Here is a 27,863-nt window from a genome sequence, read left to right on the forward strand (position 1 = left end):
CTGAAGTGCCCGGCGGTGCCAAGGGTCTTTTGAGGGCATGTTGTTGTTGGAAGAGAGAGAGAGAGCGACTGGGGGGGGAAGAGAGAGTGCGACTGGGGGGGGGGGGGGAAGAGAGAGAGCGACTGGGGGGGGGAAGAGAGAGAGAGAGCGACTGGGGGGGAAGAGAGAGAGCGACTGGGGGGGAAGAGAGAGAGCAACTGGGGGGGAAGAGAGAGAGCAACTGGGGGGGAAGAGAGAGAGCAACTGGGGGGGAAGAGAGAGAGCAACTGGGGGGGAAGAGAGAGAGCAACTGGGGGGGAAGAGAGAGAGCAACTGGGGGGGAAGAGAGAGAGCAACTGGGGGGAAGAGAGAGAGCAACTGGGGGGGAAGAGAGCGAGCGACTGGGGGGAAGAGAGAGAGCGACTGGGGAAGAGAGAGCACGACTGGGGGGGGAGGGGGTTGAGTGGAGGGGGGAGGGGAGGGGGAGGAGTGGGAAGGGAGGGAGGGGGGAAGGGGAAGTGGGGGAAGGGGAAGGGGGGAGGAGTGGGGGAAGGGGGAGGAGTGGGGGGAGGAGGGGGGGAGGGGGGAGTGGGGGAAGGGGAAGGGGGGGCGATGAGGGGGAGGGAGGAGGGGGAAGGGGAGGGGAGGGTGGGGGGAAGGGGAGGGAGGAGGGGGAAGGGGGAGGGAGGGGGGAAGGGAGGGGGAGGAGAGGAGGGGGGAAGGGGAGGGGAGTGGAGGGAGGGGAAGGGAGAGGAGGGGGAAGGGGGAGGGAAGGGGAGGGGAGGGGAGGGGAGGGAGGGGGGGAAGGGGGAAGAGGAGGGGGGAAGGGGGGAAGGGAAGAGGTGAGGGGTGGGGAGGGCGGTTGGGGAGGGGAGGGGTGGGGGGGAAGGGGGGTGTGGGGGGGAGGGGAAGGGGGTGGGGGAGGGAGGGGAAGGGGGGAGGAGGGGGTGGGGAGGGGGAAAGGGGGTGAACAGGAGGGGTGGAAGGGGGGGTGGGGAGGGGGGTGGAAGGGGGGTGGGGGGGAAATGGGGCGGGGAGGGGGGGAAGGGGGTGTGGGGTGTGGGGGGGAAGGGGGGTTGGGAGGGGAAGGGGGTGTGGGGAGGGTGGGGGGTGGAAAGGGAGGGGGGAGATAAACTTAAAGTACAGGAAACTTTGTACTATCCGGCACCCACTCTTCAGAGTTAATGTTGAGAGATACGGAGATTTTTATCTCTGTATTTAACAACAAACACTGTTGCTTAGCAACAGCTTCTAAACACTCAGGTGTGGCCCTGAAGCTCTGTAGCTAAAGCTGTTGCTATAGCGACAGACCTTGCACAGCTACACAGTCGATTGTCTGTCACACAGATTTCTCCCGAGCCCCGCCCCCCGATCTCCCGAGCCCCGCCCCCCCCCGAATCTCCGGAGCCCCCCCCCCCCCCGAGGCTCGCCCCCCCCACCCCCCCCGATCTCCCGAGGCTCGCCCCCCCCCCCAACCAAGCACCGAACTCCGGAGGCCCGATCTCCCGAGCACCGGCCCCCCACCCTCCCGCTCTCCGGAGCCCCGCCCTCCCGAGCTGGCTTCAAGTCCCGCCCGAGATCCGCACTCCCGAGAGCCCCGCCCCCCCCGCCAGAGCCGAGCGGGGGAGAGAGACGCCGCGTCTCAGCTGCTCCTGCTGCGCGCGCACCTTCCCGCTCACCAAGCCCCGCCCGAGAGCTCCTGCTGCGCGCGCACTTTCCCGCTCACAAGCCCCGCCCGAGATCCGCACTCCCGAGAGCCCCGCCCCCCCCGCCCGAGCCGAGCGGGGAACAGAGAGAGACGCCGCGTCTCAGCTGCTCCTGCTGCGCGCGCACCCTGACCCTCGTGACCCTCGTGGCTGAAATCCGTTTCCCTGGGTAACGTGACACCGGGGGGGGGGTGGTGGGGGGTGAGGAGCTTAGCAGAAGCCGTGGGACAATTACCTAGCTGGGGACTGGCTGGGCAAGAAAGGCCCAGGCTTTGAGGCCTAACAAAAACGGGGAAAGGTAGGAAAAAGAATCTTCAGGTTAGAGAAAATATTTACAAATGAATGAAGTTTTTTTTAAAACAATTTAATAAAAGCAATTTTATTTTGCTGGAAATGTATATCTGAAAAGAAAGACGCAGAAAGCAGGAAAAAGAACGGAAGCAAGATGGCGGCTACTCACCTCGGTTCAGAACGATAAGGCCCGCCCACACACGCACCGATTGGTCGACCGTCAGGTCACCAAAGCGTAGGATTGGTCAATCGTCCCGTCACTCGACTGTAGGAGGGCCCGGCCGCACGCGCCAGCAACCCGGCATACGATTGGTCAACCTCGAGGTCACTCTGTCGCTAATGAGCGGATAATGAGATGCTAATGCGCGGAATGTTGAAGGTTTTTCGGATACCGCGGGCGCGATTTTCGTCCGGCCGAAACGTAAATACGCTTACCAGGGTTTCGGAAAGGTAAGCTTTCTTTCGATGTAACGCACGCGTAGGTACGCTCTGTAACTTTCGAGCGCATAGCCGGACAGACGCACACCCGAGGACAGACAGACAGACAGAAGGACAGACAGAAGGACAGACAGATAGACAGACAGACAGAACGATTCCTTTATATATATAGATGTAGATGGCAGCTTAGACTACAGTGGGACATCACTGTGCAGAATATTTACTTCTGATTCATGTTGATCATTGTATTGGCACCAATCTTCATACTGATACTATTCAACCCTGGGACATCAAGCTTCTGATAGTTGTTCCTATGTTACACCACTCATTTTACTACTTGCCGCAACATGTTCTTTTTGTGATTAATGGCTTAAGGTACACAAGATAATTCAGTTTTAATCAGCTGGAAGGCGGATTAGACCCATAACATTTTATTATAACCCTACTGTGGCCAGGCCATAAATTTAAATAGCAATCACGCAGCCTCTTGTCCTTCACTGATTCAACTGTGATATTCTTTAATGACCTTTCACTAAGATGAAGATAGCTACTGCTGTCTTCTGCATGGTCCTCTTCATTAATGAGCTGTGACCAGCTTCCCATGCTGTCATCACTGGTGCTCAAACTGCATGGAATCTCATCGGCTGTGGCCTTCTCTACTGCCACTGGCACTGGATTCTTCATAAAGCTTATTGGGAAAAAGCAGAAAGAGGAAATTAATTAACTGATATGCTATTGAACAATTATTTTAAAAATTCTTCCTCATGCTCACTATCCCTCCCATAAACCAATCATTAACTAGAAGAATGGGTAAGTGACATTTTCCCAGGCCTTTGCCAATGACACACATGTAACACCTACCAGGTGTTCAATGCCCTATGGTGTAAATTACCTTTAGTTGTGCCTGTCGTGATGCCTGCTAGCTTTCTCCTTCATGCAGCTTTGGCAAAGTACAGGAACTCGCCACACGAAAAAGCATGGAGGTCTCTAAATTCACCTCATGAGCACAGGCTCCATGAGCGCACTGCATGGGTGAATCATGCGGTTTTGTGAACTCTTTCGTACATTAGAGAGGCAATTTTCCAACTTTTCAGGTTCTGTATTGTCAAGAGCCTTGCCCACAGAGAGCACATATCAGAATTCAGGCATGTACGATCCACAACTTTAAGTGGTTGGAAGATCATGAGTGCCTATTTCTGATGGGCGCTTTTGGTAAGCAAAGCTCCTCAATGTAAGGATAAAGTCAGAAAATTACCCCTTCGATGTAAAAACAATGTACTGACTTTTTATTTAATACTTGCAACTTGTGGACACTGTAAGGGGAATCATGTTTATTTTATATACTCCATTTACAGCTAAGTGATAGAACCAGTGACTGGAACAGTAAATTGCAATCAGCCATGAGTTGGGACCTGGTCAGCTCTCACACAAGCGGACTGATTTTCACTTTCGGCAGTGGTGAAAAACTGGTAGTCATAGATTGGCCGCCCGATATGCACCTGCCTGATTTTCCTTTACATTGAAGTTAATAGAAAAGAGAATCGGACGGGTTGTATAATGGGCAGCCAATCAACTACCGTTAGTTTTCCACTACTGAAGCCGAAAGTGAAAATGATCCCCAAGTTCTATGCAGTTTTAATTGTGGAGTTAAATTAAAAACACTCGCCAACTATCTTCTGCCCATAGATTTAGACTTTGAGACTTAATTCTTAGGCATCATAATGATCAAATGCCAAAGGTCCCTCCTTTGGATCTGTATTTGATCCTGTGGACTCGGAGTCTCATTCTCCCTGGGAGCTGAAGGAGATTTGTACACGATGGGATTCTTCTTCAGCACTAAGCTCATGGTCTACAGGGCAGCAGTGATACCTGCCCTGCTGTATGCCTCAGAGACATGGACCATGTACAGCAGGCACCTCAAAGCACTGGAGAGGTACCACCAACGCTGCCTCCGCAAGATCCTGCAAATACATTGGCAGGATAGGCGCACCAACGTCAGTGTTCTTCCTCAGGCCAACATCCCCAGCATCGAAGCTCTGACCACGCTCAATCAGCTCCGATGGACGGGTCACATTGTCCGCATGCCCGATACGAGACTCTCAAAACAAGCGCTCTACTCGGAGCTCCGGCATGGCAAGAGAGCCCCAGGTGGGCAGAGGAAACGCTTCAAGGACACCCTCAAAGTCTCCTTGAAAAAGTGTAACATCCCCACCGACACCTGGGAATCCCTGGCCCAAGACCGCACAAAGTGGAGGAGAAGCATCTGGGAAGGCACCGAACACCTCAAGTGTCTTCGCCGGGAGCAAGTGGAAGCCAAGCGGAGGCAGCGCAAGGAGCGCATGTCAACCCAAGCACCCCACCCACCTGCCCCTTCAACCACCGTCTGCCCCACCTGTGACAGAGACTGTAGGTCCCGCATTGGACTCATCAGTCACCTGCGAGCTCATTTTTAACGTGGAAGCAAGTCATCCTCGGTTCCGAGGGACTGCCTAAGAAAAAGAAGAGTATTGCAGCCCATAAATTATGAGAGCTGGACACTCTTCAGACAGCAACCATCTAAAATACCAGACACATGAAAAAAAAATATCCTCAATCATCAGCAGAGCCTGGCCAGCACTCAGATATCAGCTTATTGGAGATATACAAGTGATTCAATTTACTGCATTAAAAAAAAAACAGGGTTTAACAGTAGAACATACAATCCATACAGAACTAGCCATGAGTGAAATACTTCCCCTTACTCCAGTATATATATTGCAGAACCGACACCAAGATATTATATTCAAGCCATATGTATTAAATGTACTAAAAAAATGATAAAGAGAGAGAAGGCAGCTTATGAGAGTTAGGTAGCAAGAAATATAAAAACAGACAGTAAGAGCTTCTACAGGTATATAAAAAGAAAGAGAGTAGCTCAAGTAAACATTGGTCTCCTAGAGGATGAGTCTGAGGAACTAATCATGGGAAACAGGGAAATGGTGGAGACTTTGAACAAATATTTTGTATCGGTCTTCACGGTAGAAGACACTAAAAGCATCCCAATAATGGATAATCAAGGGGCTATTGGGGGAGGGGGGAACTTAAAACAATCACTATCACTAGAAAGAAAGTACTAGGCAAACCAATGGGACTAAATGTGGACAAGTCCCCTGGACCTGATGGCCTGCATCCTAGAGCCTTAAAAGAGGTGGCTGCAGAGATAGTGGACGCATTGGTTGTAATCTACCAAAATTCCCTGGATTCTAGAGAGGTCCCAGTGGACTGGAAAACCACAAATGTAATGCCCCTATTTAAGAAAGGAGGGAAACAGAAAGCAGGCAACTATCGACCAGTTAGTCCAAGATCTGTCATTGGGAAAGTGTTGGAGTCCATCATTAAGGAAGTGGTAACAGGCCATTTAGAAAATCATAATATAGTCAAGCAGAGTCAGCATGGTTTTATGAAAGGGAAATCATGTTTGGCAAATTTGCTGGAATTCTTTGAGGATGTAACGAGCAGGGTGGATAAAGGGGAACCAGTAGATGTCGTGTATTTGGATTTCCAGAAGGCATTCGATAAGGTGCCACATAAAAGGTTACTACACAAGATAAGAGCTCACGGGGTTGGGGGTAATATATTAGCATGGATAGAGGATTGGCTAACTAACAGAAAGCAAAGAGTTGGGATAAATGGGTCATTTTCAGGTTGGCAAACTGTAACTAGTGGGGTGCCACAGGGATCAGTGCAGGGGCCTTAACTATTTACAATCTATATTAATGACTTGGATGAAGGGACAGAGTGTAATGTAGCCAAATTTGCTGATGATACAAAGATAGGTGGGAAAGCAAATTGTGTGGAGGACACAAAGGGCTAGAATTTCCCAGGGCTGTGGAGGCGGGAATGAAGGCGTGTGGGGTGTTAAAATTGCAAAATCAGGGAGCGCAAACCTATCCCGCCCCCAACCCGCCTCCATGCCCGTTTCCCAGGAGGCGCATACCTGACCCGTGCTGGGAGCCGCCTCCCTGAGGCGGGAAGGGGATTAGTGCCAATTAACTGCCTGTTAACAGGTAGTTAACAGGCAGCTTTTAGCCTAATCCCTATTTTTATTGCTGAAGTGTGGGCTTCCCGACGGCTACAAACCACGCCAAGTTAGCGAGGCGGACTGTCGGGCTGAAGGACTTGGAGGGGTCGAGATGTCTGGTGTTCAGGTGAGTGATGGGTGCATGAGTGCAGAGGTAAGTGTGTTTGGTGTGTGTAAAGTGTTTAAATAAGTTTTACTTACCTTTACTTACTAATGCAGGCTTCCTTCCTTCAGGTCTCGGGAGTCCCTCAGCTCACCGGCACAGAAAGCAGAATGGCCGCGAGCTGTCAAAATCTGCAGCCTCTGCTTTCTCTTCTGGAGAGATCTCAAAATCAGCCTAAGAGGAAGGAATTAACTTAGAGTACAGATTGTCAGTGTTTGACAGCTTCAAAGAGCTGTCAAACGCTGATATTTCATCTGTCAAAAGCTCTTGACAGATGAAATGTCAATCTGTGACGTCACCTGTTGCCGGGTGGCCCTTAATTGACCTGCTGAGCCCGCTGAGGCCAAGACCAGATCAGTCATGATCTTATTGAATGGCGGAGGAGGTTTGAGAGGCCAAATGACCTACTCCTGCTCCTATGTCTTATGTTTTATGTCTAAATATGATTGGTCATTGTTAAAGTGCTTGATTCTAGTGAAAAATGGAAAAATCCAATTGGGATGGGAGATAGAAAAAATGGAGTAAATGTTTTCTATCACTGGAGCCCCTCATGAGCCATTGAAAGATTTGCATTCCAACTGGTGGTAGAGAGTAGATATTTGAGCTTCCAACACAATATCTTTTCCATCACAAAACACGCCTACTTCCATCACCATAACATTGCCCGCCTCTGCCCCTACCTTGGCCATCAGCTACTGAAACCATCATCCATTCCTTTGTCACCTCCAACTCAACTCAGCTAATGCTCCCTTCATCCTCCATAAACTTCAGATCAACCAAAACGCCGCTGCCAATATCCTACCCTCACCAAATCCCACTGTTACCCGTCTGCACTGGCCTACATTGGCTTCCGGTCCCCCAGTGCCTCAAATTTAAAATTCTTATCCTTATTTTTAAATCTCCTCATGGCTTTGCCGCTCCCTATTTCTGTAACTGTCGCTGTTGAATCCGTGAATGTTGATGTATGGTGTCCTTCAATAAATCGACAGAGACTGCAGAGGAACAATCAACAGCTGTTTACTGGGTGCAGGTTACTCTAAAACTAAAGTACAGATCCCTACTCAGGGTTTATATACAGGTGTGGTCACTGCCGGTACTACAGTATACAGGAGCTGTAAAAAGTAGTTCTCCCCTTAAAGGTACATACACTACAATTCCTCCCCTTTTAGATTAACAGTACCATAACATTCATTTAACAATTAGCACTTTTAACATGCAACATTAACGACAAATAGTCCATTTATAAATTCAGTCTTTGGGGCGGCTTCCTGACCCTTTCTGGATAGCGCCTTTCCTGAGTGTCTTGCTCTTGGTGCGGAGGCGATTCTGGCCCCCTGCCATTGGTTGGTTCATCAGCTTCCGATGCTACTGTTTCTGGGGTAGATGCTACCAGTATGTCGGGTTCATCACCAGGTAGGCGAGACCTCGGGTTGACTCTTTCCTGTGACTCTAGGATCTGGTCGACATGGCGTCTCACAATGTTCTCCCCAACATCCACTGTGTACATTAGTGGCCCCTGCCGTGTGCATATCGTTCCTGGTTGCCATTTCTCTGTTCGGTAGTCGCGGGCCAAGACTGGGTGCCCTACATTGAAGCTCCTTGTCGGCTTCTCATTCATGTGCTGGAATTGCTTATTCTCAACATCTCTTCGTACATTTGGTCTGAGCAAATCCAGACGAGATCTCAACCTTCGGTTAAAGAACATCATGGCCGGGGTCTGGTTGGTGACTGTATGTGTCGCATTTCTGTAGGCTAACAGGAAATTGTCCACCAGCACGGTGGCATAGTGGTTAGCACTGTTGCCTCACAGCGTCAGGGACCTGCGTTCGAATCTGGCCTCGGGTGACTGTGTGGAGTTTGCGCATTCTCCCTGTGTTTGCGTGGGTTTCCTCCGGATGCTCCGGTTTCCTCCCACAGTCCAAAGATGTGCAGGTTAGGTTGATTGGCTATGATAAATTGACCCTTAGTGTTAGGGGGATTAAATACGTGGGGTTACGGGGATAGGGTGGGATATGTGTTGATGTAGGGGTTACGGGGATCGGGTGGGATATGTGTCGGTGCAGGCTCGATGGGCCAAAATGGCCTCTATCTGCACTGTGGGGTTTCTGTGATTTCTGTGATTATGCTGCAGTGGAATGTCATCATCGCACATGGCCTTTACTGCTTTTTTAAAGGTTTGTACGAACCTCTCAGCCAATCCATTGTGGCTGGATGATACGGGGCGGAGGTGTAATGCCTTACCCCATTCCTTTTCATAAATCTTCGAAACTCTTCGGACACAAACTGTGGTCCGTTATCAGAGCAAATCTGCTCTGGCAAGCCGTTCCTGGCAAAGATGGTCCGTAGGACTGCAATAGTTTTCTCCGTGGTGGTGGAGGACGTTTTGATCACCTCAGGCCATTTCGAGTGCGCATCCACAGCTATTAAAAACATTGAGTCCATGAATGGACCAGCAAAATCAATATGCACCCGTTGCCATGGAGATGAGGGCCACTCCCATGGGTGTAGAGGGGCATGTGGTGGTGCATTTTGGACCTTCTGGCATCCTGAGCAGCTCTTTGTCAGGTCCTTGATTTGTTGATCGATCCCCGGCCACCACACATAAGCCCTAGCAAGGCTTTTCATTTTCACCCCTCCCAGATGGCCTTCGTGAAGCGCATTGAGCACTCTCTCCCTTAACTTGGGTGGTATTACCACTCGGGATCCACACATCAAGGTCCCCTGGTATACTGACAGCTGTTCTCTTCTGGATGAGAATGTTGGCAAAAGTGAGTCGCCATGTGCTGGCCATCCCTTCACCGTCAAATCATATACCCGAGACAGTGTCGGGTCATTTCGGGTCTCCTTCTCTATACCAGCGTTAGTTACTGGCAAGCATTCAATTATAGTCGAATGAAATATTTCGACAGGGTCCACTGCTTGTGCTTCCTCCGCAGTAGGCAGTGGCAAGCGTGATAGCCCATCAGCGTTTCCATGCTGTTTCGTGCCCTTATACTCGATATCATATTGATGCGCCCCTAGAAAAAGGGACCATCTTTGTAGCTGTTGCGCAGTCATCACCGGAACGCCCTTCTTTGGGTTAAAGATGGAGACAAGTGTTTGGTGGTCAGTCAGCAAGGTGAACTTCTGCCCGTGCAGATAGTGGTTTAACTTTTTCACTCCCCACACTAGGCTGAGGGCCTCCCTGTCAATCTGGGCATAGTTACGCTCAGCTGAGGTTAGTGACCGAGACGCAAAGGCTACTGGCCTCTCCGAGCCATCCGGGAATTTGTGCGACAGCACCGCTCCAATGCCATAGGGTGATGCATCACACGCCAGCCGAATTGGTAGTGCTGGGTTGAAATGAGCCAACACCTCTTTTGATGTGATCAATTCTTTGCACTTCTGGAAAGCTCGTTTACATTCGTCATTCCACTTCCATGGTACCCCCGTTTGCAGTAGGGTGTTCAGTGGGTGTAGAACTGTAGACAAATTCGGCAAGAACTTATGGTAGTAGTTCACCAACCCGAGGAACGACCTCAGTTGTGACACATTTTCCGGTGCTGGAGCCTTGACTATTGCCTCAATCTTTTCAGGGGACTTATGTAACCCCTCTTCATCAATAACGTGGCCACAATACGAGATCTGCTTCTAGAAAAAAACTCGCATTTGTGGCGATTAGCTCAGAGCCCATAATCCTTCAATCTAGTGAGCACCTGCTCCAGGTTGGCGAGGTGATCACTGTCATTTTCGCCCGTGACCAGGATGTCATCCAAATAACACTGGGTCCCTGGAATCCCTTGCAGGACTTGATCCATTGCCCTTTGCCAAATAGCCGGAGCTGATGCTACCCCGAACACCAGCCGGTTGTATTGGTAGAGACCTTTATGAGTGTTGATCGTGAAGCACTGTTTCGAGGCTTCTTCTACCTCCATTTGCAGGTACGCCTGGGCCAGATCAATCTTAGTGAAGCGTTTCCCTCCAGATAGCGAGGCGAAAATATCTTCAATCCGCGGAAGCGGATATTGTACAGTGTGAAGGACTGGGTTCACTGTCACCTTAAAGTCCCCACAGATGCGAACCTTCTTTGGTTCCCCAGGCGTATTACTCAACGACCTCTTCATTACAGGAATGATGGGTGTAGCCCACTCGCTCTAGTCCACTTTGGATAGTACTCCTGAATGTTCCAAACCTTCCAGCTCTGCTTCGACGGCTGGGCGGATCGCATAAGGTACCGGTCTGGCCTTAAAAACTTTGGGCTTGCACTTTCCTCTATTTTGATCGTTGCTGTTATGCCTTTTAGTGTTCCAAGTCCCTCCTGGAACACTTCTTGTGCGTCAGTTAGCATTTTTGACAGTCGTCCCGGTGTGACGTCGTCATCCTTTTTGGCATCTACAGTCAGTGCTTGTATGGAATGCCAATCTAGCTGTAGCTTCCGGATCCATTCACGCCCTAGCAGTGGCGGTCCTCCATCTAGCAAAACATATATGTCCATTTTTGGTGTTTGCTTGCCGTTGTATATCACGTTCACCCTTATTTTTCCTTTGGGGTAGACTTTTTGCCCCGTGTACATCTTCAAGACAATCTCTGTATCTCTCAAGGGTATGTGTGAGAATAGCCGCTTGTAGTCCCTTCGGTTTATGACTGTTAGGGCTGATCCTGTGTCCAATTCCATTTTCCCTTGGACTCCGTCTATCTTGAGCGTGACCCAGATAGTTTGGTGATCCTCCATTTTGATTACATGATGTAGCTTCAGACAACCCAGCTCCTTGCTTCTGGAGTCTGTATCACTTTTCTGTTCATCTGAACTACTCTCCGTCACCTTATGTACCTTTTTGTACTTCTCCTGTGGCGATTTCTTGCTGTTGGTTTTCTTTCCCGACCTGCAGACACTTCCTATGTGTCCTACTTTTCCACACTGTCTGCACACTTGGTCCTTGAACCAACAATCCTTATGGTCGTCTGTTGTTCTGCCGCAGCAATAACACTTCACTGCTCCATATGACATTTCATTTGTGCCATATTCTTGCGATCTCCGTTGTATCGCTGCAGCGCCCCGTGCGGCTGCTTCGTGTGATACTGCCATGCTGAAAGCCTTGTCCAGCGTAAGATCCTTTTCTGATAGAAGCCGTTTCTGTGTTCCTTCACTTTGAAGCCCACACACAAACTTGTCCCTTAAGGTATCTGCTAGTCCCGTTCCAAACTGGCAGTGTTTCGATAGTTTGTGCAGTTCCGTTAAATACTCAGCATTACTTTCATCTTTATGCTGGTTCCTTTTGTGAAACTTAAATCTTTCTGCTATCAGCAGCGGTGTGGGGTTTAAGTGGTCCTGTAGGATTGCCACTATGCTTTCAAAATCCTTTTCCACTGGCTTCTCTGGGGTTATTAGGTTTTGCAGTAAGCCGTACATTTTTGCTCCCATGGAATTCAACAATACCAGTGCTTTCCTGGCATCTGGCACTTCATTCGCCTTGCAGTATACTTCTACACATGTTGCCCAATCTTCAACTTCATTGTCGAACGCTGTGACACTGCCACTCTTCTGCATCCCTGGGTGTGGTTAGACTGGCTAAAAATGGCGTCTCCCGCGCTCACCCTTCTTCTCCGCTGGCTCAAAATGGCGTCTCCCGCGTTTCTTTCTTCCCCCGCGGACGCTGCTCTGCCCTTGAAACCCCGGCTGCGCCCTGTGCGCTTTACCCTCTCTCTTACCTTGTCGACGCTGCTCAGCCTTTTTCTGTGCCGTCGGTCGGCTCCAGCCGCTGCTGTCCGGGAAGGGTCTGTGCCGTACCTGCTGCCAGCCCGCTGTGCTGGATCGTCTTGACTGGGGAACCAAGCCCAGCTCTCCACAGCCTCCTCTGCGATGTTCAAGTCCTCTCCGGATGGTCGACGCCCGCACTGGTGGAATCGGCCTTCTTCTACTGAATTGCAGGTAGGTTCGAATCGACTCGTCGCCACTGTTGAATCCGTGAATGTTGATGTATGGTGTCCTTCAATAAATCGACAGAGACTGCAGAGGAACAATCAACAGGTGTTTACTGGATGCAGGTTACTCTAAAACTAAAGTACAGATCCCTACTCAAGGTTTATATACAGGTGTGGTCACTGCCGGTACTACAGTATACAGGAGCTGTAAAAAGTAGTTCTCCCCTTAAAGGTACATACACTACAGTCTCCAGCCCTATAATCCCCCACCCCCCAAACTTTTGATTCCTCTGACTTTGGCCTCTTGTGCATCCACTCTGTCTTTGTCCCACCATTGTCTTTCATACCTTCAGCTACTTACACTATGGAATTCCCACTCTTAATCCCTCCGCCTCTCCACCTTCCACTCTTCTTTTAAGACCTTCCTTAAAACCCACCTCTTTGACCAAGTTTTTGGTCAGCCATCCTAATATCTCCTTCATTGGCTTGTTGTACATTTCTTTTCCTAATTATGCCTCTGTGAAATCTCTTGGGTCTTTTTTTTTTGTTAAAGGTACTAACCTGGCACAGGCACAATGGGCCAAACAGCCTCTCCTTCTGGGCTGTATAATTTTATGTACTGCGGCCGCTTTCGGACTGTGCAACTGTACAGGGCCCCGAGCAGCTCCAGGAATAAGCTTGTCTAGTAAAATGTTGGGACCCCAAATCCAAACTTTTGCACAGGGCCCCCATAAACAAACGTCAACCCTGGCTATAGAAATGCAAGTTGTTGTTGTATTGCAATAGCTCAGTTCACAGCAACTTACCAGGTCTGATGAGCTTTGAACCTATCGCTGATCCGGAAAGTGGGTCCCAGAACTGAAAGCTGTGAAATTTTCAAACTTTGTAATGATTCAAAGGACTTTATCCATGCTGTACGGTATGTTTTGTTGCTCTAAGTTGAGCTCAAATGGGACAAATGCCATCTTTCACTTATCTTTGTGAAGTTGCAATGAAAGTTTCATTGTACCGGGTATTTCAATACATTAAGTTCAGTTTTAGACTAGTTGACTATATTGGCACCTTTGCTTAAAAAAAGCAGATTTGTTATAAAAACGGATCAATGCAAGTTACAAACTAAATCCTTGGCCTAATGCTCAAAGCCTCGTGTGTTAAAAAAAACTTTGCAGAAATATCATCATCTTTTTGAGTGACTGCATTGTGCTGTAAAACTACAATTATTTAAATGCGCTTAACTGGCTTCATTCAGGCTTTTTGGGCAAATTATGCTTATCTATTGCGTATGGAGTTAGTTGCTATGTAATTAATTTTTGTTTTCACACATATGATTTAAGCAAATCACAATCCTTTATTAACCATAGAGGTGTTGCAAGCTAATTATGATCTTTGCTCCCTTCTTCTGGTTATGTTTCCTGTTTTTTTTAATTCATTGATGGGATGTGGGCGTCGCTGGCTAGGCCTGCATTTAGTGCCCATCCCTAATTGCCCTTGAGAAGATGGTGGTGAGCCGCCTTCTTGAACCGCTGCAGTCCATATGGTGTAGGTACACCCACAATGCTGTTAAATGCCAATTGCCAGTGAACTGTGTGTCACTGATGCATGATAATATTCGCATTGAAGAATTGTGACTTTATTGCTATCAATCTATAGTTGATCAGAAAAGAAACACTGTATATATATACATTAAATAATGCAGTCTATGTTACTCATTTAAAACACCTCTGTATGTAAGACAAACATCTTTATTCAGTAGCTCCAGTCATCGGATTTGTTCAGTTACCTGTCTGCCAATTGGTGATGAGACACTGAACAGGTACCGAAGGATATTTTGACAATTTAAGCGTGCATATTGCCAATTTATTCAAGGGAGCGGAGCATTCAAAGGTACAAATCAGGTCAAATGCAGTTCTCATCTAATTAACTCAAAGTTGCTTTTAGAATAGTTAGCATAATGCACATTTCAAGATCTTTTGGCCGTTTCCCCACAGAAATCACAGAATCACAGAATCACAGAAACCCCACAGTGCAGATAGAGGCCATTTCGGCCCATCGAGCCTGCACCGACACATATCCTACCCGATCCCTGTATGATTTGGAATAATAGTTAATTTGAATGCTCTATTCTGAAACAAAGTGCATTCCTTCAAGTTAAAAAAGGTTTGAGAGATAAGTAATTTAGATACACATGAGCTTACTGTGAGGTTTCTTCATAGACTGTAAATAATAAACAATTCATTAGGTTATCTCTGTAATTGATAAACACCTCACAAACATTGTATTGGGAAGTCTTTGATTCATTTTCATGGCTGTGAACAAAGAGATTTAAGATAAAGACAGGGATACAGACAAGCTGGAAAGCTTTTGAAACAGAATGCTGCACAGGCAGTCAGAGCTTTTAAAACATAAATCTTCAAAGCAGTGAGGTCCAGAAAAAGGCTGTGAGAAGGATACAATGGATTGTAGGGGGAGGGGAGTTAGATATTAGTTTATTTAAGTCAAATAAGGTTACTCACTGATGTGGGGAAATGCAGTTTATTTATTGTTTTTATATTCTTATGAACAATAAGTTCTAAAGGAACTAAGGGAATTTCATCATAACTGTTGCTCTGTATGTCCATGTGCTGTGAACTAAAGCAGCTTGATTTGTGTCAAGACTCACCTCACCAAGTGTTTGCTTGCTCCCCTTTGAGAGAGACTGATGGATCACATGTGCAAAAGACATGAATATTCAGCCCAGATTAAAAGGGGATGTTAAGGTAACATTCCTGGGTTATTTTATTGTACAAGTAGAATATAGAGTAGTGTGAGTCAATTCCCATGAAAGTAAAATACTCATACAACTGAACCCAAAAAGGTACAGTTGAACAATAATTTGTAGCAGTGTCAGTTAGGGTTAATAAGTCGACTGGAAATAGTCTTTGCACAAAACAATAGCATTTCCTCAGCAATGAAAGTTTATATTCCTTTTGCATGTCCAATGCTAATAAGATGCCTCTGGGAACTGAACAGATCATACAGTAATTATCCAGTCATCTAGTAATTACCTGGATTGGCCAATAGAGTAAGAAAGACCTAATTTGTAATTATTAATGCACATTTATGAAAAGTTTTTTTCTAACGGCCATGTTTTGTCTTTGACCTTGAGTAGTGCTGGCAGTGCCAAGCCTCGCTGGGTGACAGACATGACCACAGATTGGTTCGTGACAACCAGGGTCAGAAATTCAAGGCTGTACTTGTCACTTTGATTGAGAGGAAGATTATCCTAGAGGGACATCTGAAGAAATGGAAACCAATCAAATTAATTCAATGAGAAACTATTCTAAGCCAAGGATGAACTCTGAAGCACTGAGACATTTCTCCAGATTTAAAGAGCCTTAACCCTGAAAGTTTCTGTACACTGTAGGCTAGCAGATTTTTAAAATTCCTTTTGAAGTGCCTGCAACCAATCTCCTGAAAAAAGGTAAGTGAAGCACCTTTTCTGAACCTATGATTATGTTACTTCCATCGCTGCTTGGAGGGCAGCACCAGAGCAGCCTGGCATGACTCACCACTGCTCAGCACCTCTTTCTGTACTAGTCAGGGTGTGGAGATGCCAGTGTTGGACTGGGGTGGACAAATGTAAGAAATCACACCACACCAGGTTATAGTCCAACAGCTTTATTTGAAATCACAAGCTTTCGGAGCGCTGCTCCTTCGTCAGGTGAAGTGGAGAAATGCATAAAGACACAGCTTATATAGTCAGAGAATAATGTCAGATGTTTACAGGTATTCTCTGACTATATAAGCTGTGTCTTTATGCATTTCTCCACTTCACCTGACGAAGGAGCAGCGCTCCGAAAGCTTGTGATTTCAAATAAAGCTGTTGGACTATAACCTGGTGTTGTGTGATTTCTTACATTTGTACTAGTCAGGACTGAGAACTTGCTGAATGAAGATTTCTAGATGCAAACCTTCATCCTATCATCACATTGTACAGCACAATCAAGTGTCAGCCTTGGCTCATTGGTAGCACTCCTGCTACTGAGCTTTCAGTCAGAAGGTCGTGGGTTCAAGTCCTACTTAAGAGATGAGCACATAACCTAGGTTGACACTTTAGTGCAGTACTGAGGGGGTGCTGCACTGTCAGAGGTGCCGGTGAGATGTTAAAACAAGGCCCTGCATGCCCTCGCAGGTGGACATAAAAGATCCCTTGGCACTATTTTAAAAAGAGTAGGGAAGTTCTCCTGGTATCCTGTCCCATATCTATCCCTCAACCAACATCACTAAAAAAAATTATCTGGTCATGTATCTCATTGCTGTTGTGGGACCAAATTGGCTGCTGTGTTTCCCTACATTACAATAGTGAGAACTGTTCAAAAGTACTTAATTGCCTGTAAAGTATTTTGGGACTCCTGAGGTTGTGAAAGGTGCTAAATAAATGCAAATCCTGTCCTTTCCTTTTTCACAGTGGCACACTGGCATCGGCATATGACACTGATGTGAAGGCCTGCTACTGAAACTTTCAATAATCATCCAATGCCGCAAGACTCTCAGGGCTAGAAATTCAGTTGGTTGCGCCAGCCGTTAGCGCCTTAGGAGGAGTAGATGTCGAGCGCCATGCGCTTAGCGTCCGGGCGCAGCGCGATCTGCGCCTTGCCCCAACTTCAGTAGACATTTAGCGCCGGCGCAAAGTCTTTGCGCGTGCTCAGCTGCGCGCGCAGATCATGACGTCATTTCCTCGTGCAACGCCCTTTATGCGCCCCAAACCGGATCTTCAGTCGCGCCGCCCCATTGTGCGCGTGGCGGCCCTAGCGACTGTTGAGTGGAACGGTGCTCAGCCAATGCGGGCCGCGGGGAGCGCAAATTAAAGGGCACTTCCCCTGCACTATAAAAGGCTGCCATTTTGCAGCACTCATTCTTGTGAAACGGATCTTTGGAGAGAGACCAAGGTAGAGAGCTTACTGCTTTGGCCCAACACTAGGACAGGTACTTCTGGCTTCAGGCCACAGCTTTGCAATTGTCTTTGCCTTCATTGATATCTCATTGTTTGCCAGCATATTATGGGGGCTGCAATGGGTGTCAACGCTGACTTTCTGCATTACGTCCAAAGGGCTCACAGACGCCGTGAGAGAGTGGCAGCCCTGGCTAGACGGAGAGGGGGCAACAGGCGTCGGCAAGGGAGGCCTTACCCACCCAGGGTATACCGCCAGCAGTTCTCCTATCTCAACATGTCTGACGAGCAGTGTGTTAGGAGGCTGCGATTCCGAAGGGAGGTGGTCACAGAGATCTGCCAGCTGCTTCAGAGAGATCTGCAGCAACAGCTGAGGTGCAGGACGTCTCTGTCGGTGGCAGTGAAGGTGACGGTGGCTCTCAACTTCTATGCCACCGGCTCCTTCCAACCCGCTGCTGGGGACATTGCTAACATCTCCCAGTTCGCCGTGCATTGCTGCATCCGCCAGGTGACCAATGCCCTTTTCAGAAGGAGACGTCAGTTCATCTCCTTCCCCATGACCCTGGACAAGCAGCAACAGCGTGCAATGGGATTTGGAAGAATAGCGGGCTTCCCCATGGTGCAGGGCGCCATTGACTGCACGCATGTGGCTTTGCGGGCACCTCTGGAGAATGCCGAGGATTACCGCAACCGGAAGGGCTACCATTCCCTCAACGTACAGCTGGTGTGTGACCACAGGCAGCGCATCCTAGCTGTCAATGCCCGCTTTCCAGGCAGCAGCCACGATGCCTTTATCCTGTGACAGACTACTGTGGCTGACATGTTCCAGGCACAGCCTCACCCAAGAGGATGGCTTATCGGGGACAAAGGCTATCCTTTGTGTACCTGGCTCATGACCCCGCTCCGCGCGCCCAGGACCCCTGCTGAAGAGGCATACAACGAGAGCCATCAAGCGACCAGGAACATCATCGAACAAACAATTGGCATCCTGAAGCAACGGTTCCGCTGCCTGGATCGTTCCGGCGGTATTCGCCGGAGCGAGTCTCCCATTTCGTGGTCGTTTGCTGCATGCTGCACAACCTGGCTATCCGCAGGACTCAGGCACTGCCACCACAGATTGGAGCACCACCTCAGGAGGAGGAGCAGGAGGAGGAGGACCAGCACAGGAGGGAGGCACAAGGTGCAAGGGCCACCCGTCTGCGGCTTATTGAACGTAGGTTCTAGGCCCCCTCTCAGGGAATGGCTTGTGCCAATGAAAGAACATGAATGCAGCCGCTCCGCAAGCCCTCAGCCGGTCAAGGCAACAAAAACTTCAAAGTTCAAACATGGACAATCTGAATAAAGAAAATTGTTTATTCCACAAACTCTGTGTCCTTCCCACATGACAAACAAAAACAGAAAAAAACCCAAAAACAGTCAGACACATAACTCGCTCCCACAACCTGGAGAGGATTAACAAAACAGTGAAACAAAAATGACCGTCATCCTCGGCCTTCGTAAAAAACAAACACAACATCCTCGGCCTTCATAAAAACAAACACAACATCCTCGGCCTTCAAAAAAACAAAACATTTGCTCACACCTTCTACTTTTTGGCCCACGAGGGCGATGCCTTGCGCATACTTGTGGCCCCTGCCCACCCTGCTGCTCCTCCTCAATTGGAGCCCAGTGGCTGCAGCAAGGCTGGGGGAAGGCTCCTGAGGGGCACATGGCGAGACGGCAGATGCCCTTGGGGGTCGGCCTGCATGAGCTCTGGCCCTCGAGGGGCCGGCTGGTGACTGCTGCAGCTGTGGCTGGGCGGCATCAGTGTGTCCAGCAGCTGGTGGCAGCTGCACTGGTGGAGTGGCAGTGTCGGCTGCAGGAATGGGGGCAAGCTGGCTGATGGCAGGCGCTCGCTGGTCGCCTGATACAGTGGCAGTCGCCCGGGCCAGCATTGCAGCATGCGCAGCAAACTGCTGAAGGACAGCCCGCTAGGCTGCTGCAGTGCGGCAGGTGCCCTGGCGATGCCTGGCTGATGCAGCCAGTGTGGCACCAGTTAGTGCCCGTGTTGCCCTGGTCTGTGACCGCATAAGACCAGCCAGTGACTGGACGGCACGACTGAGCACTTGGGTACTCGCCGACTGTGCTGCCCCGAATTCCTCCACACTCCCAGCCAGTGACTGTATGGAGTCAGGCATCCGTGCCACTACCCCCATGAGCTCCGTGTGCCTGCGCTCCGAGTCGACGGCCATTTCCTCTAGGAGGCGCACCTCCTCTGCGCTGACCGTCGCAGGACTGGAGGCCGCACTCACCCTCTGGGGAGAAGGCCGCCGAGCTTCCCCACCCCTCCTGCGTTGCTGCAGGCCGCTGGGCCCAGGAACTTGACTCTCCTCCGACCCTTCCCCCAGGCTCCCCTCCAGGGAAGCCGTGTCCCCTACATCGCCATGGGCTGTCGCGGCTGAGGGTGCCACTGATGGGCCGGCTACCTCTTCCTCCTCCTCCTCCTCCTCTTCCGAGGGGCTGTCACTGGCAGCTTGAGGGGCCGCCTCCTCACCTGGCGATTTACCATCTGAAAGCAGGAAGGCACAAGAGTAGCTTTACAGTGAGGACAGGGCGTCAGCGAGGGAGGCATGAGTGGTGCCATTCACCGCATTGGTCGGACAGTGGCAAAGGATGTTGATCTGATGCGCAAGTGGAACGAGAGAGGTGCAAAAGGTGATGTCCTTACCATTGGTGCCCAGAACAGGGTCGGCATCTCCAGTGGCAACGGGGCCAATCACACGGACTCCCATAATGCGCTCCATGCTCTGGTCTAGGTCGGTGAGCTCTTGGTGCTGAGGTCGGCCTCCCCCGGTCGCAATCTGGCTACGCTTGTTGTTAGCCAGCTTGGCCTGCAAGAGAAAGGACGGCCTCTAAGTACGGTGTGTAGCCCTGATCTTGTCTGCACTGCCTCCCATGGTCGAATAGCTTGGACAGTGTGTAAAGTGCAGAATGTGCAATTGATGTTCATGCCAGTCCCATAGCTGTTGGATGAGGGCTGGCCATTAGGGCTTTCAGGTCCCTTTGTCCATAATGTGAGGTGCACATGCAAGGATGAGGAGGACACTGGAAAGGGTACTCACCCTGACAATCCGAGTGAGGTCGTTGAACTTTTTCCTGCATTGTACAGGATTCCTGGCAACCACACTGTTGGATGTCACCCTGTTGGAGACCTCCCTCCAGGCTTTGCGGTAGACGCTGGGCACCGGCTTCTTTCAGGAAACAAAACATGGCGTCTTCGCTCCACTGCGCTAACCAGCAGCCTCAGGTCACCTTCGCTAAAGCGCAGCGCTCTCTCCCGGGCCTTCTGCATCGTCCTGGGCGGTAAACAGTTGCAGCAGCAGTGCTCAGACCTAGGTGGAGGGCTGCAGTGTCCAGGGTGTGGCAGCCAAACAAATCGACCCTTCCCCCTTTAAGAGATGGCCGGCGCCAGCGTGTCTGCCGTCAATGAAGAAATCACCGCACCTGCGCTGCGCCCGGCCTCGGCGGTATCACTCAGCACCGCCGGCTTAGCGCCTAAGGATAGTCGTGCATTGCCAGTTTTAGCGCTGCAGCAACCTCTTAGGGCGATGCTACTGAATATCGGCGAAGTGGCCTCGGCTTTGCGCCAGGCGCAAACTTTAGCGGCCGCCCGACTTTACCGCCCCAAAAGTGGCTATACTGAATTTCTAGGCCTCAGGCTTATCAACACCCTAACGAGCAACCGTAAGTTCCGCGTCTATCTTGGTGACAAGACCAGCCGAACACAGACGCTCAACAGCGGTCTGTAACAGGGGTCGGTGCTTGCACCTGCCTTTTTCAACATCTATATGGCGGACATTCCCTGCACCGAATCCTGGAAGTTCACATATGCCGATAACATAGCACTGTTGACACAGGCATCAACGCTAGAGGAGGCAAGTAGGATGCTAACAAGCGACCTGGACCTATTGGAACACTACTTCCGGACCTGGTGCCTCCGTCCCAATCCAGAGAAGGCAGTTGTGTCGGTGATCCATCTGAACAACAATGCCACCAGGAAAGAACTTAACGTTTCCTTCTGTGGAAGGTGACTTACCCATGAATCCCATCCAAAATACCTGGGTGTCACCCTGGTCAGGATTCTCACCTGTCGGCCTCATCTCACCAACACTGGCCTAAAAGTAAAAACCAGGGTAAACCTGGTACGGAAACTCACTGGAACGTCACGGAGGAGCACAGCCAGAACACTTTGCACTGTTAGTCTACTCTGCTGCAGAATACTGCTGTGCCTCATGGTCCTGCAGCCACCACACAAAGATCATGGATGTGCAGCTAAATGCTGCCATGAGGACAGTGTCAGGGAAACCCAAGTCCACTCCAACTAAGTGGCTACCGGTGCTGTCCCACATTGCCCTGCCTGCCATTTGCCGCGAAGCCACCGTGCTCTGTGAGATGGAAAAAATCATGAGCAACATCGACCTTCCCATTCAAAAAGACTTAAAAAACCCACCACAAAAACGCTTAAAATTGCACCGGCCAGTCTGGGAAACAGCAGACAATATTCACGCAGCTGCTATTGACCCACTATCCAGATGGACAGAATTGTGGGATGCAGGCAGCATAAAGAACCAACACCTCGTCACTGACCCAACATCAGATGTCCCTGGTTTCGACCTCCCTCGAAGACAGTGGACAGCACTCAACAGAATCCGCACAGGGCATGGACGATGCAGCCACCTGCTCCACAAGTGGAAGATGAGGGACGACCCAAAGTGCAACTGTGGCCATGAGTCCCAGATCATGGAACACATCACATCAACCTGCCCACTGAGATCTGTTGCGGGAGGCACCTCATTTCTCCACACGGCATCTCAGGAGGCCATTGAATGGAGAGCCAGGCTAGACATCCCATTATAAGCTTTTCCCATCATACGGAGCAACAAGAAGTGGCACACCATCTCAGTGTGCTATCATAGTAACTTCTGGAATGTTTTACTTGCAACAAAACTTTTGTCACTCACTGACATGCAGCTTCCTTTGGCTGGCATAGTAACATGTTGCTGACCGTGATACCTATTCCAGGACTACTGCTAGCACTTAGAGCTTACTAGCTGGGAGGACACGTGTAACAGGAGCAGAGCTCCATCATGTATCTTTTGAAATGATTTTAGATAGTCAAAATAATGTGCTTTAAAATTGACTTCAGTTAGCTGTGGCTGAGACATTTGGCATCTGTTTAAGTTCCTTTGTCTTGGTATCAGTGGAGAAAAACAATGCAAGAACCTGTCTAGTGATGCTATTAGTTTCATGGAGATGGGTGACTCATTGTTTGGTGTTACATCTTGATCAGACATGGCCTGCGCTTGAAGGGGTTTAATTCGAAACCAATCTGTGGAAACATACCGGCCATTATTTCAGTGGAGAAGTAGTCAATCCATGGAACAGGCTACCTAGGGAGACGGCGGAAGCAGAAAGTGTTGATTCATTCAAATGCAAATTAGATAGATTTCTATCAGAAAATTTTTTGGGATGCAATATGGGAGTAATTTGGGACATGACATATGGTACGTGTAGAATGCCCTAGAGGAACAAGTGACTTTGGACCTATGGTTCCCAAAGCTTTCTACCTCTGGGGGTTTTCCTTGCCTTTCGTGTGGGTCTGTTGTAGACTAATTGATAATGATTGATTGCCATGATTAGTCAAGAACTGCATTATTGTTGCATCAGATGACCACCATGATGCTAGAAAGCAAACTAGATGTAGGCTGACATCCTGCTATAATGTGTCATCCTATGTTTATAATCCCTTTTCTATTTTATAATAACATAAAAAAAACTCCAGATTTTAAGTTCTATTACAGGTCACAATTTGCACGGGTAAACAAAGAGATGAAATTTGCTGACTTTATTCTGTAATTTACCTGCTGGATATTATAGAACTAGACTCAGAATCAAGTTCTGGATGTTTTCTTTCCATTAGTCTCTTTTCAGTCGCTGCCTTAGTATTGCAGGCAGTCTTTGCCTGAAGGCATTCCTTGATCTCTTCTCTTTGATCATCCTCTATATGGATTAAAGGGACTTCCCTTGGGCAGTGGGACAATTTATTTTTCTTCACAGTTGCCCAATCATGTGATGTGAAGCACTTTTTTTCAATCATTAATTTTCCTTTCTCCAATTTGTGGCTAATGGGTGCCTCACATTTTTTGCTTTCTGTTCCGGGGTCATGGGGTGCAGTTTCAATGGAATCCTGCTGGCCGCTGATGGCTGACTTCCCACACTTAACCATGTCTGAAATTACTCCGGCGGCATATTGTTCAAAATGTGGCTGGGTTCCGCTTGATCGCTGCTCAGCACTCTGACTATCGGCGGTACCACAGATTATTTTATTTTTTCTCATTAGGGCCTCAATGGAATTTGACCAAGTTTCACTTATCAGCATATCGGTGATGTGGTCGGTTTTACACTTCCGATACAAACAAGAGTCTGTTAGCGATTTATAGAGGTTAGTGGACAATGCCGTGTCACCTATATGTATATCTAATGTGTTTCTGCGATCATTTTGGGCAAAGCCGTCGAAGGAATTTGCTTTCACAGGGGGTGTTACTGTTAATCTTCCCTCTGACGTTCGTCTGTCTGGCATCGATGACTGCCTGAAGCACATGGTTGTTCGCCCAGCAGGGGGAACTAGCACATTGTGCAATTCTTTGTTGGTTTTATTTTCTTTGCTTTCTTTATCCAGCTCCTGGGCCATGAATCTGTAAAACTCCTCCGTTATGCTCTCTGTACTAGATTGATTTGAAAGGCAGGATGTATTAACACTAAGGTGCCCGTTCTTTCTGCACACCTGCTGAAGTGCTGCATTTAAAATATTGCCGGCATGCTTGCCAGCATAGTAATCCAGCAACAAATCGAATCCCCACCCTTCACTTTCCATTTGATTCACCATAAAGTTGGAAAATTCGTCAGTGATACTCTCGCAGCTTGATTGCTTGGAGATGGAACTGGCCCTGCTTATTGGCTGGCCAAGTTTAGTCATGGCACCGAGGGCAGCCCATGAGCTGCTGGAGTCTGTGTCCTCTTCTGGAATGCTTTCATAACTGGATGCCTTTCCCCTGCTCCACCTCTCACACAGCAGCCTGTTTTTAGCCAGCCCCTGTCCTTGCCTCACAGAGTCTACCAGGGTTAGTTCAGCTGAGTTTACTATTTTTGCTGCCACCTCATTGGCAAAGCTGCTTATTGGGTCTAAGGCGTCATCAAAGTTCAATGATTCATCAACCACCCTGTTCATTAGCTTTTCCTTTAGTTCAGGTTGTTCTTGTGTTTTTCTTTTAATCTCACTAAGTCTGGGTGGCTTAAGTCTTTTGACAATTGGTGTGACAGATTGGGATTCCTTACTCCTCATGACTACTCTGGATGAGGATGACTGTGGAACCATGAATTTCTCAGGATCTCCAAGTCTTCTTTTCCACGGACAGAACCATGGCTGCTTAGCATTTGTGTTTTCAAGACAAATGGCTGCCATCTCAGTTGCCATGGAGACGACTGTTTTCGATATCTGGTCAGCAAATCCGTTTATTGAAAGGTTTGTATCTGTTGACTGCATAACATGAAATGAAGATTTAGATGGACTTAAGGTATTTTGTGCATTTACCGTAAGGATGTTATGTTCTTTCTCTGGCTGAGGTTTGGCTCTCTGCAATTCTCGGATTTCTGTAACTGCGTTAGTATAACCACATATCTGTCCCTGAATGACACCACTATATCCAGTATCTGTCTCAGGAATGTCAATGGAGAAACATGAATTCATATCTTTGTCATGCATTTTCTGCTGTTGTTGTGGGGTAACAAAATTGGTAATAGCAGCACTGGCATTCCTTGATCTCAGTTGGTCGGTCAAATTGTGTGCATTGTTTGCACAGTCACTACCTCGTCTGCTACAAAGCCACATTGCGTTCAGGTTAACCTGTTGTGAAAAGTCTGGCCCTTCAAATCTGTTTTCAGTTGAGATTGTGGGGTCTATCAAGCTCTCTTGATCAGAGAGAACATTGTCTGGCTGACCAAAGTCTTCAAAACTGTCATTGCTATTCTGTGATATTCCATCCTTCTGCTTGATAGTGGTTTCCGAATCCTTCCTGTTGTATATTTCATCTTCTTGAAAGATCATGGAAACATCATTATGCCTTACAATGTCCTTGATTTTTCTACAAGTGAAATATATTATGCTGAAGAGAGACTTATTTACACTTTCAATAAATATGCTAGTTGGATTCACATCTGAATGGCTCTCTATTTCCTGATGTGCTATTTCCATTTTTTTATTTGCTTCTTGGAAAGAATGCTTTAGAATTAAATTTGACACATTCTGGGCAAAATCATCCCTTGCCAATTCCTCCCACTGGGAAACTTTTGGACTCGTCACTGTTTCAATTAACTTTCTGTCCACGGATTCCATAAATTCACCAACACTTTTGTAATGGTCTGGTTTTGTAAGAACAGTGGCTGCTTCTTTGAGCAATACCTCGGCAATGTTACAGGCAAATTTTTCTACGCAGCTGCCGACACTCAAGCTGCACTGCAGGGTGATTGCAGCAGAGGTTTCAGCGGCAGACAGAAGACCACTTGAAGCAGCAGAAAAACTGATGTCCGGCTCATCACTTAACCCCGCAACTCCTATGGCACTGGCCACCTGGGTCACACCATAGAGAGCTGAAGAGAATGAGAAGTTCATTTCATCACATTCAGAATTGTTTAATAATGCTCCATCTTCATCATTTCTATTGCAAGATAAATTCTCTGTTACATCATATAAGGATTGGTCTAACTGCAGACTCTCAGTAACACAAGGGCTTGAAATAGTCCCTATAACACTGGCTGCACAGACTAGTGCTACCTCCACAGAACTAGGAGCTAATCCACTTGACTCAGAATTACTATGGTCGATCATATGTTCTTGTACACAGGCTGGAGATTCACTCAAAGGATCTGAGTCCAGGCATGAAGCTATTGTTGGGCTGGAGGGTTCTTGCCATTCTGAAGCATTCTCACAGTTGTCTGGACTTTGTACAATAACAATTTTGGGAAGAACATTCCACGGACAAGAAGGGTTTGTTGTATCTATTTTTGTATTGCTGGCTGACAGGACATCATGGCTTTCTGCAGAGATGCTAACTGCAGCCTCTGTTGTAAAAGTAGGCTCTGACTGGGACAGTCTAATGAAGGCATCTTGCAAAACGGATTCTGCTAAGTTTGAAGCATAGTCACCCTCCACGTTCTGATTATCCTCCAGAGATGAAGAAACACTAAGTTTACCTTCTGTGTCCTGTGTCTCTATGAACTCTGCTAGAGAGTTGTTCTGAAGGTGCTTACCAACACATTCAATTGTGCAAGTGCTGTGGTCTTCCTCCACACCATGTTTCGCTGAGACGGTGCTTTGAAATGATTTTAAGATGAGTGTTTCTTTTTGAGAGTTTTCTTCTGACTTATACCTTTCTGTATCTCTTTCTCCGGTAACATAGTTGCTTTCACAGCAAAGCGTCTGCACAATATTCCCAGAGCTCTCCTCCCCTGTACGCCTGGACACTGAAGTATCCTCGGGATTGCATGTCTTTCGATAAAATAAATTTTCTTTGTTTTGTCGCATCTGCAACAGACCCCTAGTCTTTCCTTTTGGCTTTTTAGTGTCTCTTGCTGGGTTCGAATCAGTAATCCTCAGAGGATCTAAGAGGAAACAAATTAAAAATTTTCAGTTCACATTATCTCTTGGATATTGTTCTTTGCTCCTTGAAAGGCATTTTGATACAGATATATAAATGGAAACCTGTTACAAATATGGCGATTTAATCTACAACACAAACAAATAATTGATGTTTGTACTTATACAATTTGCTCTTTCTTTTTCTTCTTCATCCTAGCCCCAAAAAGTCCACTACTAATCTTAAATTTGTTATTTTCAGAGATGCCTCCAGAAATCCCTTTAAGGGATGCTGGTTTGGCCACATTCCATTGGTTTCAGTGGACAGGTGCTACGGCCTAGAAATTCAGTTGTTAGTGCCAGCCGCTAGCGCCAGCCGCTAGCGCCTTAGGAGGAGGAGAAGTGGGGCGCTAAGCGGCTAGCGCCCGGGCGCGGCGCGATCTGCGCCTCTCGCAAACTTCAGTCAAGATTTAGCGGCGGCGCAAAACCGCAGCGCCCGCTCAGATGCGCGTGCAGATCCTGACGTCATTTCATGGTGCAACGCCCTTGGTGCGCCCCGATCGGAACTTCAGTGGCACCCCCCTTCTGTGCGCCTGGCGCCCCCAGCTACTGGTAGAGGGGAACGGTTCCCAGTCACTGCGGGGTGTGGGGGGCGCTATTTAAAGGGGACTCCTCCTGCATTATATGTGGCAGCCATTTTGTGCCAATCCTTCTGTGTGAGAGAC

At 48.4% G+C, this 27,863-nt stretch overlaps 1 protein-coding gene across 3 annotated transcripts in view; it reads right to left on the reverse strand.

Annotated features, from left to right (window-relative positions):
- Positions 1-27,863, reverse strand: part of sphkap (SPHK1 interactor, AKAP domain containing) — a 230,381-nt gene that overhangs the window by 18,171 nt on the left and 184,347 nt on the right. For 2 of the 3 annotated variants that reach the window (XM_085990042.1, XM_085990043.1), the window contains exons 7-8: positions 23,369-27,164; positions 2,941-3,102 (exon numbers count right to left, since the gene is read on the reverse strand). In XM_085990042.1, the coding sequence (XP_085846168.1) occupies positions 2,941-3,102; positions 23,369-27,164 (3,958 nt within the window). The remainder of the gene's footprint in view (positions 1-2,940; positions 3,103-23,368; positions 27,165-27,863) is intronic. The other variant, XM_085990044.1, reaches the window with a different exon arrangement.

This window comes from Somniosus microcephalus, chromosome 6 (assembly GCF_052327205.1).
Source record: "Somniosus microcephalus isolate GS21.2 chromosome 6, FLI_Smic_1.0, whole genome shotgun sequence".
Taxonomy (NCBI): Eukaryota; Metazoa; Chordata; class Chondrichthyes; order Squaliformes; family Somniosidae; genus Somniosus; species Somniosus microcephalus.